Source organism: Oenanthe melanoleuca, chromosome Z (genome assembly GCF_029582105.1).
Source record: "Oenanthe melanoleuca isolate GR-GAL-2019-014 chromosome Z, OMel1.0, whole genome shotgun sequence".
Classification (NCBI taxonomy): domain Eukaryota; kingdom Metazoa; phylum Chordata; class Aves; order Passeriformes; family Muscicapidae; genus Oenanthe; species Oenanthe melanoleuca.
The window spans coordinates 12,403,114-12,420,674 of record NC_079362.1 but is presented as its reverse complement, the minus strand read 5'-3'; the positions used below and the strand labels follow the sequence as shown (position 1 = coordinate 12,420,674).

Genomic DNA, 17,561 nt, shown 5'->3' with positions numbered 1-17,561 from the left:
GCAATTCTGTAAATTTAAGTCTTCTGTGCACATTAGTCATAAGCAACTATGGGGATATCTGGTGCCTTTGCTTGAACCATCAATGAAAATATTGAAGAATATTGAAGTCTGCAATAGCAACAGATTGAAGGAGCAGTAGTACTTATAAATTCACAAAGTATCATTCATTGTTTTAGCTGGGTTTCTTACAAAAATAAATGAATAGTTAATACTATTAAATATGCTCCATAGGATTAAATCAGAGTTAATGTTGTTAAGCAAATGCAAGAATGCCGCATCAGCCTTGCCTGCTCCTGAAACAACAGCATGTACACATGACCTTACCAAAACATTGAGTATTTTGTTAAAAGTTACTATACAGAAATTAGAAAACTGTATTCACTGTAACTTGATAGACTGACATTAAAATTACATGTTGAAAAATATAGAGGGTACCTGACACATTTACCTTATTCATCCTTCCACCTTGAGTTAAAAATCCAGATTTGACTAACTTGGTCCTAAAGGCTACAGCTTCCCTAGAAAATATATTCTAGTGTTTCTCTATGCTCAGTGATAAAACAGGCTGAATTAATTCAGATTTCTGGCCACTCACATAAAACGTGAAATACTTTTAATGGAAAAAGGACTTTATATAGTACTATGCATTAACAATGTTTCATGTTTCTAGCTACTATCTTCAGCATGAAATGCAGTCCTTCAAGAACTCTTTGCCATAGAAACTAATAAGCACTCTGAAATTTGAAATGCTTATTTGAAATGATTATTTGTATTATTCACATTTTTGCTCCTCCAGTAGCCTTCATGAAGGAAATTCTAGTTATCACCAGATGCTATGAAATAGGATTTACTGAAATGTTTGTTTCACAGAGCTAAACCGTTCCTCTAATTCATGTAAAATATACTGTATTTGATATAAATTATATTCATTACTTAAGTATCATCAGGATTTAGGAGAAAAAAGAAATAATTTCAAGGTATAATGTAGATAGCTTGTTAGAGATATGAACTGCTGTTGATGACACATTAAAGAAAGATGAAGGAATTGGTGAATTACTAGATATGAATATTTAAACTCTGCACAGTAAACTCATTTTTTGTAGAAATAAATTCTATCACTGTAAATGAAACATAACACCTGACTGAATTTTATTATATATGTACTATACATATAGATATTATTTGTGTCTGCATGTTACTTGAGTATACAGCTATAGAATATACCAGGAGAGAAACCTAAGGAAGGGCAGAACATCTAAGAGAGGGGGTCCTCCTCATTGCAGTCAGAGCTGTAAGCTTATTTCTGAATGAAAGCTCAAGAGTGATTTGGAAGAGGAATAAACAAATTGGAAACTTGCTCTCGATCCACTTTTAAGCAGCTTCTGAGAATCTAGGTACCTGTTACATAGATAATATCAGAGCTTTGAATGGCATGGGCAGAAAGTGAAGACAGCGAATCACTGTGGGGGATGAGCTGGTCTACGTCTCAGGATGCCACTGTCCTTTTCTGACATAGAAGTGTGTTTTCATGGTAGTAGAAAGATAGGCACGGGAACAGCTGAAATTTTCAGGATAATGCCACAGGTTGTTATACATATTGTGCTTTTGTTGAGAAGTGGTTTTCTTCATATTTTACTCAAGTATAAACTGGCAGTTTTACATTCTAGTAACCAGGAAAAAACCTTTACAGTCTTGATGGTTAGGAGCCTGAACTTCCTTGGTCAGTTTCAGTCGGACTGGTTGCAACCAGACTGAGCAGGGAAAGAAAAGTGCACTGCTGAGCACAGCACAAACATCACTATCAATTCTCAAGTGTCCTACACGAAGGCAGGGATTTCTTGTGTGGGGTGAGGATTAGTTTTTATGAAGCAGCCGGGGAGCTCGGTTTTAACTTTCAGGGAGGAAGAAGTGCAGCAGAAGGTAGAGCAGAAGAAGCAGGTGGAGGCAACACTGTTTTCTGAACATACATGTGGCCTGCCATGATACCAAGGAGCTGCTGTGGCTAACTGTATGGTAAGTTGCCTTTGGTAGTTGTGGATGGAATCAAATAAAAACACCTCTGAATACAGATTAATTTGGGATCCTCTATAAACATTTTCAACACTTATTTTCAATGAGTCCATCTAGCTACAAAAATAATAGAATATACAAAAATTATATAAGAAATAAAAATCACAGATATTCAACAAGATTAACAACACTGACAAAATCCTGTTAGGCTGAACATGTGGTGTAGTTTTTACAAAGGTATTAAGTACGGTTTTGCATTGAATTTTTTTTTTTTTTTTTTTTTTTTTTTTTTTTTTTTTTTTTGGAAAGAATGTCAGGTATTATACGATGGGAAATTTGAACTTCACTCTCAGAGATAGGAGTTTTTCTCCTTTTGCTGCTGATGCCTTACAGATACCACTTTCTGAGACTAAGTCATCAGAGCCACAGCAGAGAACACAAAAAACAAATCAGCTTGATCGGGCTTGTGTGGAAGGAAATTGCAGTTTCCATTCCATTCCATTCCATTCCATTCCATTCCATTCCATTCCATTCCATTCCACTGAGACTGAATTAAAACTATCTTACTACATACAACCGATTTTCCCAACATAACAACTATTAGTAGCCTTAAGATTTTCAACAACTTCTCTAACCTTTCTTCACTCCTCATGCCTGCGAGGGAATACTCTACTGGGAAGGAAATACCTGTACTTACTTCCAGATTTCCTTGCATCCTCCTCTGAAAAGTCTGTCATGGATCAGTTCTGGACACAAGATATCAGACAAAACAGACCCACGGAAGGTTCTGTCAACCCGTGAGTTCTTGATTGTAATCTAAGCTAGGAAACAGAAGTCACACTAGATTTACCACAAACCCTTCCTGGGACCCCGTCTGAGGAGTGTGATATTGTCTTACTCGTTCCGTAAGAGCAAACTTCAGGGCTGTGGGCAGATCCCTGTCACATAGAATCAAGATATTTCCAGGACAGTTCACTCACTTTGAAAAAGGCAAAACAATACCGAGAAAAGCAGATGTAGCCAATAATTTAATTTTCATGTCACATTATCCATCTCGAAGGTTTGTGGTTTTTTTCGTTTCGGGGTTTCGTGGTTTGTCCTCTTTTTTTTTGTGCACTTCAGAGAAACCGTTCCAGCAATTAGAAAAATAACGGCCGTGTTGAGACCATGTGGATGAAACAAGACACTGCGGAGCGAGCCATGGGAGGTGGATTTGGCCGGACTCCAGGACTCCAGGCGGGTGTGTGAGGAGGCCACGCCGCTTCCCTTCTGCATTCCCGCCTTCTCCTGCGGCTTCTGGACAAAGAAGACCAGGAAAAATCTCCAGTGCCACAATCATCCATAGCGGAAGCGAGTGGAAAAGAAAAAATAACCAATGAACAAAAACCCCTCATCCTTCTCTGAAAAGGAAGCGTAGTCCTTTCCAGCGACACAGCGTCACCAGTCTTTCGCTCTCACTTTCAGACGCCCAACTGGCGACACAGACACAAATGACGTGAGCCAGGGGAGGAAGACACGCCCTCCCCAAACCCGGCGAAGCTGCCGGCGGGACTCTCCCACGTCCTCTCGCCCCGCCGGAGCTGCCCGCGCCCATCGCCGTCCGCCCTGCGGCAGAAGCCGCCCGCCCTGCCCGCATTGGCCGCGCTTCGCCCGCCCCGCCCGCCCCGGCAGGGCGGTGCTGGCCGCGCCTCGGGCCGGGTGGCGACGCAGCGGGTCGGGGCGCGTAGCGGAGCTGCTGAGTGCTCCCCGGCTCGGCGTTGCTTGCTCGATAACGCCCAGCGCCGCCACGGACTCGTCTCCCCGACCGAGGCGAGAGAGTCACCGCTTGCAAGCCCAGCTGCTTGGCAGGGCGAAAGAGAGACAAACTAAACGCCAAGAACCCCCAGCCTCTGCTCCTGCCTGGTTTTATTTTGTTTTAGCTTCTGTAATTATTTCGGGGGAAAAAATAACAAAAAAATTACATAGCCGTGTTTTCAGCAATTCGTGCCGCATGTGCAGTTGTTTCCAGCACACCCTTGGTAAACAAAGGAAAAGGGGGAGTGGGCCCGCATTTCGCAGAAGACATGCGTTCTGTCAGGAAGCGGTGGACTGTGTGCACCATAAGTCTCCTCCTCATCTTCTACAAGACAAAAGAAATAACGCGGACCGAGGAGCGACAGGAGGCACCTCTTGCCGGGTAACTGCGGGGCGCCGCGCCGGGAGGGCGGTCCGAGGGGGCGGCGGGGCCGTGTCCCTGCCTGAGGTCAGGTGCCCCGAGGTCGGGCTGTGACCCCGCAGCCTGCGGGTTGCCGGCGCATGTCGGCGCTCTCGCTGACAGGCGCTGCGGAGGGCACGGATGCCGCTTCCGGACGGGTGGCGAGCGGGGCTTTCTGCTGGGGTTCGGCGGCCGTAGGGTGGGTACAAGGGCACGGGAAAGATCGGGAGCTGCCCAGCTTCTGAGGTTGATTGTCAGCCGCCGTTACGGGATGCTTCTGGGAAGTTTCATCTGCCCGCGGTTGCCCCTGCGGCTCGGACGGCCCGAGGCGGCGGCGGCGCATTGTGCCTCGGTTCCTTGCCTTTCGCAGGCAAGCATCTTGGGATGCCTGCTTCCGTCTTTGGAGTTTGCCTGGGAGCTTTGCTTAACTTGGCTTTTTCGTAAGGATCCTTGCTCTGAAAGAAGTGTAGGTCAGCCTCCCTTAGCTCTCGAGCTTCGTTCACTGGGAAGTCTGGTTCTTCGCTGAGACCGTCTCTTAGATATTCTCCCTTGGCTGTCTGTGGTTGGCTCAAAACGAAAAGCACAGTGCCTTGCCATTTTTCTGTTTGCATCTCAGCTTTCTCTTTATATACGTGAATGCCTGCATTCCTCATTTTTCTCCCAACTTGCCGCTGTTCTCTGGAATGTTGGATTTTCAGTCAAGCTGTTTTTCCTTGGAGGTGTGTAAGATTTTGTTTTGACTGGAGCAATGCAGAAATTTAATGGCCGTTTAGTGTGATCAGTAAAAGCTAAGGTAGGACTCACTTAGAACAGTTTCTGTTCTCTTGAGCATGTCGACTGTGGGTAGAATTCTTTCACAGCAGAGTTATGTTCTATTGTCTTACCTTGATTTAAAGAGGAGACATAATGGGGTTGTATATACTTGTACAGGCCTGGGGGAAGCTGAGGCAATTACAGCATACTTGGACCCGGAGTTAAAGGTAGAAAGCACATCCCTCTTTCCCGGGCAGTCTAGTGAGAGAGTGGGACACAGGCAACTGGGGCTGACTGGGCAGCTGTGGCCTCAGCACATACTGAGAGCAGGGGCTGTCCTCACCTGTGCATTTTTGCTTCCTTTTTATTCAAGATTTTCACAACTTGCTGTTATCTATTCCTCTTGTTCAGCCTGGGTGTAAATTAGTTACAGATACTACAAAGCTATCTGTATTCTTAGGAAATATACGGAAGTTTAAAATTTTGGGGTTACGGCTGTGTGAAAAAAGAGGTGAAAATGAACATGTGAGGTAGAATTGTCATTGATACCCATATTTCTTAGTATGTGCTCCTTCCTCTCCTGCTAGAACTGATGAAATTATTCAGAAATTTATGTTTACAAGAAAAAGACCACCTTCAGCTTACTGTACATTGTTTTCCACCACTTAAAATTTACTAAAACTATTGTTTTAATATTAAATTAAAGGAAACAAGTGTGTTTAGTTATAAACATGTATGTTCCTAACAGACCTTTTAAAATACATGTAATACACTTCTGACTAATCATTTTCTGATATCTCTATTTCTTTATCAGGGAGACTTCTTGTATTGTATGATACTACTCACTTTCACTATTGAAATATTTTTTCTTTTCACAGCCTGTCATTCTATTCATTATTGCATGAAGCAGAAAAAACACCCTAAAAATAGTTGCTCATAACTGCTGTCCATATTGATGTTACACTTGCCTTTCTCCTGAATTAGGGTTTTGGGACGTTGGGTTATTTTTGACTGGCTTTGTGGGCAAACCACGCTAGTTTTCCATGGGTTGTTTTACTTTCAGAAGTTATGGATGTGCGAGGTGGCCCATTTTATGGTTATTAGTGGCACCAGAGGTAAATCCTAGGCAATCCAAAATGGACCGACTATATACAGTTCAAAATTACTTAAGAAACTTTAAACCAGCTGTGTGCTTTCATAGAAAAGTGTGCTGGGACAATTACTGTGAAGCACACACTGCTTCACATAGGCAGTAATGTCTCTTTAATGGTTAAGCAAGTGATGAAACATGCATGTTATGCATGCAGAGTAGTGTTTCTAAAGCAGTGTCATCTTCTACTGATATGGAATACACTTGAAGGCTTTATTTAATGAGCTATCTTCATGAGAAGAGAGTCTTATTATTTGGGTCTGACTGGTCACCAAGGCAAGAAAATCTAAAGCGAAGGCTGACACTGTCAGCTTTAAGCTGCTGTTGGAGTATGGCAGCTCTTTCATTTACATCAGAGATGATTTGCAATGATTCTAGAAGATACAAAGTAATCCACATTTTTTTCAGTTTTTTACACAATGAAGACTTACCTGGATAAAGTTTTGATTTTTGTGTATTAATTTATTTAATATTGCTCTAAGTGAAAATTAATCCAATAAAAGGGAGAGGAGGATCTAAATGAGCATGTTTGTGTTCATAGTAATAAATTTAGCACAAAGTGCCTAGAACCTTTTTTCATAAGAACATAATTTAACATTTTTTCAGGATACCTTCTGTGTAACTTACTGCAGTTGTAAATTGTGACTATGGATATCAACCTCATTTCAAATGCTATGGTTTAAGTACAATGCATGTTGTTGCTAAGTTTTGTCACTTGTTTCACTGTTCAAGTGTGTACTAAATAATATTTAACCTAGAATGAACTAGAGACATCTCTGAAGTATCCTTAGACTAAGAACTTTACCTGGATGTAGTTTGGTAATTTTCCTTTAGATGCATACACTCCATGCATCTAAAACATACATACAGGGATATATATGTAATTAATATTATTACAACCATTTTGTAAAAGTTTTAGGAAATAAAAAATTTTAGTATTGTAAAAAGTGTCAGTTGGATTCTGGCTATTGGATTTATGGACTTCTGCAGCATCCTCCCGTGCCTTCAAGTTAGCAGGATTTGGGTAATTTGCGTACAGGTCTTGAACGTAAAGTTGTAGGTTTTCAGTAGGTGGCAGCCTTACCTCTCATCAGTGTGATGTCTGGGCTGCAGGATGTTGGCTTGGGATGAGGGAAAAAGGGAGCTGTGATTAATGCAGGATGGTTTTGGTGAAGTATATGATACTGGTTTGTTAGTTATAAAGGCTTTTGCAATGACAACATATTTTAGAAATTACTGTATATTACCATTGATTTAATTAATGTCCCATTGCAGGTTAGCTTGTGTTCAGTCTGTTGTCTAATTTACTATTATTGGTTTATATACAGCAGTAATGTAGCTGTGTTTTTTAGTAAGGGCAGTGATCCCATTGTTATCAGAACTTATAGCCACAGAAAAACACAACTCAGCAATTCCTGGAAAGCTTGAAGTCTTGCATCTTTACCATTTTTTTTATTGAAGGGCTGTGATCAGATATTCACTTTCCAAGTTAAGTTACTGTTATTGGCAGTATTTCAGAGCATGCTTATTTAACAGATAAACAGATTTCTTGTCCTGGGTATGTATATTATTATCCTGTGAACACTTGAGGTACAAGACTCCTGAGTTACATTTTTTTGAGGTAGATTTTTACATCCAACGACTTGTTTATGATTAACAGCTGTGTTTGAACTCAACGGAACATTGCTCTGGTGTCTAAAAGGGAGCACTATGGATGATAATAGAAAGATGTGGAGATAAAAATGAATTTTAGTCCTAATACCTTAAGGTGTACTTGTAGTGTTTGGACTTCTCTGTCCCATTTATATCCTGTTTGCTGATACCACTGCAACTTGTGCTAGCTCACCAGGTGTTCAGTGGTCATCACCTAAAGCTTACTGTATTTATTTTTTAAGGTTACCTTCCCAAAAAGTTGTAATCATAAGACTGATGGAAAGGATAAGACCATTGGGGTGTTCTGGATGTGTGCATGGAAAAGTTTCATGAAGTGTTGGGGAAATACTGTATTTCATATAGCATCAAACTCCAGAATTCCATGCTTAAAAATCTTAGCATCAGCAGGAGGCCAAAGATATCTGTTAAGCCAGTATTGCAGATTATGAACTGGGAAAAGGCTTGAAATGTAGCATTTAATTCTTAGTTTAGTACTAGAAATTTGGAACATAGAAGTGCAGAATCTGCCTCACAAACAAAATGAAGTTTTCTCCAGATTCACAATTTGGAGTTTATTGTAGTTCTTGTTATGTCTTTTCCAAATATGTCTGTTACAAATATAAACATATTAAAGCTCTTAATTTACATATTCAAGTATTACAGATAGATGTCTCATACATTTTTTTTCTGTTGCAGCTTATTTTTTTTAGAAAGCTAAGAGAAAGTAGCTTATTTTTGTTGTGAATAAAGGGATATATTGCTGATGCTTGGAATGTAAATTTTTTAAACTGGAGTTAGCCTTGATGTAATTGTCTGTTTTCTGTATTGCATTGCAGAGGTGGTGAACTGAGTTTGAGTAGATCAATGAACAATAGCTCTGATAAGATAGTTCAAAAGGGTGGCTCATCAATCTTCCAACATGCTGCAGAAGGCTGGAAAATCAATTCTTCTTTGGTAATGGAAATAAGGTGAGTTTCTTAAATAAAAAAGAAGTTCATTTCACCTTGCCTATAATTATTTTCATTCATATTGCTTTATAATTCTTTTGATCTATAAAAAGTAATTTGATTTACATTTACAGATGGATGTTTTTAAACTGTATCTGTTTAGGTTTCAGTGTTAAATGCAAGTGCATAACATTAGGCTTCAAAGTCAAGTCATCCTTCATAAGAATAAATAAAATGTTTTCATCTGGCTGTGACTGTCAGACCTGTGCAATCAGTCTATATTATTCATGTCCGTATTTAAGCTGGCTGTCCAGAACTCTTCCACAGTCAGTTGTGAGAAACTGGCACTTTTAGGATGTGATTTTCTCTCATCCTAAAGGTTAGTAATAGAGCAGGTGGAAGTATTCTGAGCATACAAATTTTCTTCCCTTGACTACAGAGGGAACTTGAGATGCAGGAGTCAGTAGATGGGCCATCAAGTGTTGTGAATCCTCTTGTGGCCATGGTTGGTCCACGTTGCAGGGTCAGACACTGACAATAGCTATGTCTTACACAATTTTCTCTCTTGATGTCAGAAAGTCCAAAGAGAGCCTTAGGCTTATGCTGAGGGGGCAACCCAGTAACAGAGTTAAACTGATTGATAGTTCTGATATGTCTTTACAGTTGGTCTCTGCACCTTGAGGCCACAGAGAATAGCGAGATGTCTCTGAGTGTGTTGTGTTGTATCTTCCCCATCTTCATCAGGAAGGTGGCCCATGAGAGAAGCATATGGAGCATGGATTGGCAGTGTGGAGACCTAGGAGTGTTGCATTCTATGAAAAATGAAGGAAAGTAACTATTTTTAACAACAATCAAATAGCAGATGAGACTTGATTTTCTGAATATTAAGATTTTGAATAGTAATGTGTTCTAAATAAAATGTGGTTTCTATGTGATTTCCCTTTCTACTTAAAAATTTGCTTTTTTGTTTGTTTTTTTTTAATTAAAAGACAGTTTGAAAACCCCTTAAATGGCATTGTTTCCGTGTATAAAAGCATGGCTTCTCTGAAGGAGAATTTTAGGGACTTTTTTAATGTCTGCTATTTTATGTCTAATTCTAAAGCATGCAGAAGATAAAGGTAGCTCAGAAATGTATGTGTCATAAGTTAAAGGTCTGAAAGTTGGGAGAAAACAGCTTTTGCTACTTGTGAAGTAAGTTGATTTGGAAATGAGCTATAAGTGGCTATAAGTGGAAACAACCAATCTCAGTCATTTTGCTGAAAAATTGACTATCACATTTCAGAACCATTTTAAACCAATACACCTTGCTGCTCAAGCCAAACAACAAACAAGAAAAATATTACAATAACCTTTTCGTTAAAATTAAGAGAAAGAGTTAAGCTTGGGTTATACCAATTTTCCATCTGTTCCAAATTAAGAATATATTAATCAGACAAAGAGGTAAAACAGCAGAGAATGCTTTAGTATTTTTTTCATCTTGTAAATATGTGTATAATCTCCATCTACTAAATTCATGATTCTCAAAATAGCTGACTTGCATAGCACATTCTATTATGGTGCTCAGTGGTGAGGGGGAGCGTATCAGGCATGCTTTTCACTGAGGAAGCTGCATGCAACCCCTTATGATGTTTTTCAATCCGATGCTGACCAAGTTACGTATTCCCACTTTCACAGGTGGTTTGTTATACACCTTTCTTCTGTGTTATAGCAGTAAGAAGCATTTTAGCTGTAATTTTACACTTACACACCTGTCAGGACTAATTTTAAAAGTGTCTAGCACAGTCGTAAATTATTCTTGTGGTTTAACTAACTGCTCAGCCTTCCATAATATGTTCCATGCACCATGTAGACCATGAAGATAATTCATAGTCTATAATTGCAGCTGTTAACGTCAACAATGGTTGGTGTGAGGTTGACCACAGGAAGTAACAGCAAGAGAGAAACAAAAAACAAGCTAGTGTCTGTTGAATAATATATAAAATGCTGTCAGTTCTAAGCAGAGGAGAAATAATTTATGAAGCCATTAGTATGCATCATAAAGATATTTCATAAAACTTATAATCACCCATAAATGACAGATGTTTTTCTGTCTTACATCAGCTTACCACCCACATTAGCAATTTTCAAATGTAGAGAGTGTTTTATAGTGACTTTTGCTTTGTGGAAGGACTGTTGATCAGTGTTGGGTCAAATCTTGTTGATTGGCATCTAGAATATTATACTTTGGTATTGCTTTGCTGCCTTTGGGCTTGATCTCTGGCCATTTTATGTTTGCTCAAGTTAGTGGTATGCCTATCAGCCTCAAAGGCCTTAGGAATTCTTGGCAAGGCCAGGCTCAGGTAGGAGTCAATGAGTGCTAAATCTTCTTCCTCAAGACCCCACGAAATGAGGACTTCCACTGGGTTTCTGGTGCTCTACGACTTTGCAGCCAGATAAGGCAGCCTGTGGAGAGCAGCAGCCCTCTTGGGAGGGCAGCAGCCTTTGAAGATACTAAGCAGGCTTAAGAAGAAGGAGCTAGACATGAGACTGTGTAAAATGTGCTGCCTTGAGTGGGAGAGTGATTTTTGCAACTGATGTTACCTTCTCATTGCTGGCAACTTCTTTGAAGAAGAAATGATAATTCCTGTGACAAAGGGAAGAAAGTGAAGAAGACTGCTTTCTTGGCTCCCCTTTCTATCTGAATTATTTTGGTCATGAAGAAGAGTCTAAGGTTTATCTGCTAAGGTTTTATGTCTTAACTCCTTTTTACTGTCTAGCAATGTGATGATATTCCTTATGCTTATGGAAATAAGGAGACTACATTTGTAATGAAGGCTATAGTTTCAGAAAGTAGGAATGTGGCTGAGATGGTACAAATCTATATGGGGAAGCCTTCCACACAGAGCTGACAACATCACATCTGAAATGAAATGAACCGCAGTTTGATGTCTGTGACTTTCTTCTACTTACTTTTAAATAAATATGGGAATTTCTGCTGCAAGGAGCAGAAGAAAGTTATGAAGGAAAGGTTTATAGCTGCAATTTAATAGAAAATACTTCTTGTCAGAAAAGTATGAGAATTTGTAAGATGTCAGCAGCATCTAAAAAAAAAAAGGCATCTTCCTTCTTCAAAAGGTTCAGATTATTATCAGTGTTTGTCTTACAAGTTAGTGTGAAACAGCTGTGTTAAGTCCCTGAAGTGCAAGCAGTAAATACGGAGCCAGCAGAGGAGCACTACAATTGGTCTGGAGCTTTTGGAACGATGTTCTGAAGCCACTTGCACTGTTTCCTTCTGATTGTTTTTGTATCAAAGACAGAATCTGGGGTTCTGTGCTCTGGTTTAGTCATAATAAACTTCAGGGGATTTTTGCTTGCCAATCTATCTTACTCTACCTTGCTTATCTTCATGAAAAGCTGGTATATGGATGACCTTCCTGTGATAAGTGGTACTTGAGTCATAGTCTGTTTTAAGGCCCTCTTCCTTTTGCATGCCCACTCTCTTGTATGACAGCATTTCTGGTTGTGTGGCCTCCATTAGCTGGGAGCTCCTAGGAACCCTTCCAGGATTATTTACGGTTAGGTATGTTTTTAACAAATCCAAATTAGTGGTTGAACTTTCAAATCCCCTTCCAACACAAGCTATCCTATGATTATCCTGGAAGAATTTGAATCTGAAAAGCTCCAGGAAGAGCTTTTCTTAAAACTTCCTTTCAGACTAAAGTAAGGCCCAGCAGAGGTGCAAATACGTGTGGTCCCCACTTCCTCCTCAAGAAACCAACAGGAGCTGAAACTCTAGTCATGTACAAGAGCAAGCTGTGACCTTTTGTGACCACAGAGTTTGTTCTTTCTTGTTGTTTTTAATTCAACTAATTTAGCTGGCAAAAAATCGTGTTTATCTTGGCCGTAGTCCGTGATAATTCTAAAGGCTGAGCCACCTTCTGCCTTCTAGCTGCAGAATGCAAAGCAGAGTCAGGACTTGATAGGGTTAGAAAGTCGAGTTTATGAAGGAGATCAAGAAGAGGAATTAGAAATCTACGGCATAAAAGTTAAAAAAAAAATGTTGAGTGGTTTCTTATCCTCGAGTAGATGAAGGATATTGCTAAAAATAAGGTGTAGTCCTGAGCAAGGGATAAGGAACATGAGCACCCTTAGCTGCTGTAGTAAAGGTCTGAGGAATACTGTGCTTCCAGTAAGGTCAGGGAAACACTGACAGAGGTACATGGGGAGTTTGTCAAGTCCCCACCACAAGGGATTATTAGGAAAATACTAGATAAACATGGGCTGGGGGACATGTAGATAAAGGCATATCTTTGATGGGCACAGAGATCAATTAAACACTTAGTCCATCTCTGTTCCATAATGTGATTGCTAGTGAACCCTCCTGGGCACTTTTGATGCATTCCAGAGGCTTCCTGGGATCCACTCAAGTATACCAGCAATGATTTATGGCTTTGCCTTCCTCTATGGAAGTTATTTTTTCCAGCAAAAAGCATTGCAGGTCATATGTCAGGTCATATTGGAGGTTTTCTTGAGACTGTCTAAAAATATACATGTTTTTGTAATCTTGAAAGTCAGCTCTTCTGGTGATCTGTTTTCTTTCGTTCATTCACAGAGTTCTGAGGCAGATGAAGAACAGTTTGAGATTATATACTAATTCTGTAGTACAAAGACCACAGTATAAAAAAAACCTAGAAAAATGCATCATGAGAAAAATCTCGCCATGTTGCCCAAGAGCAGTACATAGTCTTAACATTTGGAAAGCTGTTCAGAGACATTACTGTTGTATGAACTCATCAGACAACTGGGAGTTTCAGTTGTTACTTAAATATTATGGAGATCTGTTTCTGCTTATCAAAGGAAAACCATAGGTCAGCCACAGACTATGATACTGTGGTTTTGCGAGTCATGTAAATATGTTCCAAGCAGCTGCTTGGCTATAATTAAGGGTGAGTCACATCAGTCTCACCTGCCCATAAAACGGCTCAGGTCACATCCCGATACAGTTTTGTCATAAAAAAAAACTTGAAAACCTCCTCAAATGAAACTTTTTGTTTACATATTTTAGCTGAAGGTTGCAGAACACCATTTCTTGAAGGTTTGCTGAAAATCATGCTCTTCTTTCCCTTGATGGAATCAAGCTTACTTTTGAATTTAATACGCAGCTTGAAGTGGATTAACACTTAATTTTGTCATGTCTGTTTAATCAGAATAACCTTATTGTGCTATTTTTACTGGTCTTTGTGGGACAGAACAGAGGTTTAAACAAGTTGTTATTATTAATCAGCATCAAGACTGACTGAGACACTCATATATTTGTTATTATTAAACAGCATCAAGACTGACTGAGACACTCATATATTTGTTATATCCCTCAGTAATTTTTTTTTCTCTTAGCACAAATGTGAAAATCAAAGTACTGTTATCCCCATGGGATGGGGTGAGTCAGTAGCACAGAGGAACTTAAAACAATAGCATGGACTCTGCATTACTTATCATATTACTTTCAGTGTTAGAAGATACTTGGATACAGCGAGATGAATCAATTAAAAAATCTTAATGTTAGCATTATTACATATCTCTTACAAAAGGATTCTGTTGTGTACTGCAATACCTGTGTGCACATTTAACTAAATATGCTAATGACAGTTTCAGATAAGAAACCATTTTTAAAGAATATACTAAGATTAGTGACTTCTGACAATCTCAGCATTTTATTGAAAAATAAATTCCTTAGACATTTTGGAAATTACAGCTGTGTTAAGTAAGTGGTAGATTATCTGATTCTAGTTTGGATCCACATGAAATTCTTTGGTGGACTTTTATGAGCATATCGATAAATGAATTTTGAATCTAAGCAGCCAAATGAATAATGGAAGCCAATGTGCTTTTACTTTTTTCACACTGCCTTCCTCTTTTTAAAGTAATAGAGAAGATACTGTGTTCATGCACAAATGTTGCTACTTTTTTTCTAACATGGACAATTTTAGGCCAATTTTTTTTCTAGATATCAGGGACTAAAGCAAATCTGGTGATCATGTGACTTTTTGTAGTTGGAAATCTAGTTTTTGTACATATGAAATAATTTTTTGAGGTTTTGACACTCGTTTGTGGTCATCATCAAGCTGGAAATCATGTGAAATGAGTCTGGACTGCTTGGCTGATAATGTTTGTAGCTTTTGATGCATTCATATAATCCTTTACAGTCCCAGCTGTAGTAGCTGTCTTCCTGTATAATGAATATTTGCAGTAATTTTTAATACTTCTAGATTGGTTAGTTTTTTCTTTCTTGCTCTTCTTTGTTTTGTATTAGTTGATCTAGCTGTTGCAGGGTGCCCATGAAGTTAAGCTATCAAACCCAAGGAGATTTAAAGTCCATGCAATTTAAAGGCCAAATTTGACTCTTCATCTTCCTTTTACAGAAATACTTTACGAAAAACTACACTCAGGATTTTAAGATTGTCTATCCTGCTTTGTTATTCTGTGTCCCTCATGCACCTTGGCATAAGTTGCCTTTGCTCTGATGCTGCTTCCTTCACATGTGACAGCTGTAACAGATAGTCCAACATGTTCCAGAAAATTCCAGATATTCTTTGCTTTTTTTTTTTTTTTTTTTTTTTTTTTCTGTCCAGGTGTAGGATGTAAGAGCTATTACTTAAAAAACACTAAAAAGCACTTCTATTATGTTTCACTTCTATGGCTTTTAAGATCAGTTTCATGGTGAGTATTTTTTGTTGTTGGTTGCAAGATTCAGACATACTCTTCTTTCTTGAGTCAGCAACACAAGAGCTGGCTAGTGACCATGGGTGTTTATTAGAGTTCATCCCTTTTAATTTCTGAGGATTATTTTGCCTTTATGGCTGTGACTGAGTGTTGCATCTGCTAGATTAACATTTCTAGTTATCTTTTCCTGTTTGGTTGTGCTCTGTGGAAGTTCTTCTCTAGAAGCTTACTATGCATTCCACCTTACCTACTGACAGCAGTGAAAAAGTAAAGTTGTTTTTTTTTCTTCTTTTCATGTTAGATTTGCATAAGCAAAAAGTTTCTAGTAGATTTATTACGTACTAAACATCCTTCCCCAGGTCAGCACTCCATGTCTGTTTCATAAGAGTGTTGTGCTTGGTTTGGATGTGATCTTTCTTCACAAACATACCTGCTTCACAAGCTTGTATAGCTTTGCTCGCTTCCAATCCTGAGCTATCAGTGGCTCCTGTAGCTCTGGCCTAGGGATTTTTCCAGCTTTTTATGTCAAGGGTGTACTGAAAACTGCTCTACACTACCAGTGCAGCTATTAGTCATTGCATACATTACTGATTACAGTCAGTCATTATCTCTTTTGAACTTACATATTGAGCGTGTGCCAGTTTTTGGACCCCAGTCCCCATTGTCATGGGCAAAATGGAAGCTTTGGACAGAGTTTACTAGAGAATCCCTCCCACTGAGTTATGAGATACAGAACTTGTTTTCCAAACCCCTTGCATGTTAAACTCCTCCTCAGAGACGTATCAAGGTGTGATTGGATCTAATCACAAACTTGGTCAACCATTTATGTTTTAAGTATTATGCAGATGTAATTGAACCTTTATGCAGCTTTGCCCCACAAGACTAAGATGGCAAACCAAATAACTTATTAAAGTATATTATTAAGTTATTAAAGTAAATTATTTATTGATCATAACTACAATAATTAGACTAAAAGATAATTTCTATTTAATATGTGGTATAGTTATAATTTGTAGTATAGTGTGCTGTTCACTGAAGCTATATTGAAGCAAGAGAAAAATAATTGAGTAGAAATTGATGGTACTTACCCATACGAGTGACAATAGGCAAGTCTCTTTTACTCAGCCTTAAGGAGTAACCTGGAAGGAGAGTCCCACTCAAGGAAGGAAGCTACACACACAATCCATCCAAGAATGAGTGTATCAGAATTCTCTGCCATTGAAAAGGGGGTCTCGGCTTTTCTACTGTAAAGTGATTGACAGTCAGATGTATCAGCTCAGCAGCTTTACTGAACTTATCAGTATATTGTGACTTGTTGGTTCCATTTTCAGGAGCTCTGTCTGCTGCATCATCAGCAGTGCCATTTTTTATCAGAAAAGACTGTTCTTCACAGAGCAGTATTTAACTTTGGGATTGATGAGTCAGGTCAGTCTGAGCATTCTTCAACACCAAAAACAGGTGACCTCCTCTTCTCCGTCACCACTGATAACTTTTATAAATAGAGACAGGCTTGAGCTGCTTTACCTCCACTTAGGCAGAGATCCTTATGAACCCTAAGCAGATACCATGACTTCACTTTTCAGCTCACATAAAAGCAGACATTCTTCATCAGTTACTTGCTGGAGGCTGGGAATATACAACTGTTGAATTTCCACAGTTCACTTGATACATGGTAGTTTATTAAACCTCCTTATGTGGTCACATGTGTCTAAACATGTCTGATACTTTAAACAATTATTTACAGAAAAAATGATAAATCTTTCAAAGTCTTGATGAGTTTGTAAGAGATTTTGAGTTCAGTTAACAGCTTGGCTAGACTCTGAGCTGCAGTAGTTTAATTTGCAATGTGTTTTAAGTTGGTTTTGTTCAAATTGGTACAAAAGACTGGGTATATTCTCATGTCAAGTTAATTAGGATAGCTTTAGCTAAACTTCAGTTAATTAGGAGGAAGTTTATGCTGAATTGAATATATTACTTTTATGGTGAAATAAGAATCGATAAGAAAACATGAACATTTCTGAGCCAAGCTGATTTATAAGAGATGACATTTCCTGATCACAAATACTTCATGTATTTAAGTTTGTTTTTATGAAAACAAATTGCCACAGTCCTTTTTAAAAATGTGAAGATTTTGTGAAGATAGATAAAGGAAAGA

At 38.9% G+C, this 17,561-nt stretch overlaps 1 protein-coding gene across 8 annotated transcripts in view; it reads left to right on the top strand.

The window, feature by feature from the left end:
- The first annotated feature begins 1,072 nt into the window (after positions 1-1,072).
- The window catches only part of ST8SIA4 (ST8 alpha-N-acetyl-neuraminide alpha-2,8-sialyltransferase 4), a 91,966-nt gene continuing 75,477 nt past the window's right edge, over positions 1,073-17,561 (top strand). For 4 of the 8 annotated variants that reach the window (XR_008842647.1, XR_008842646.1, XR_008842645.1 and 1 more), the window contains exons 1-2: positions 1,080-4,186; positions 8,597-8,728. Coding sequence is in view for 4 of the 8 variants with exons in the window: in XM_056514836.1 (XP_056370811.1) it covers positions 4,074-4,186; positions 8,597-8,728 (245 nt within the window). In the remaining 4 variants the exon portion in view is untranslated. The other 4 variants (XR_008842644.1, XM_056514833.1, XM_056514835.1 and 1 more) reach the window with 4 other exon arrangements.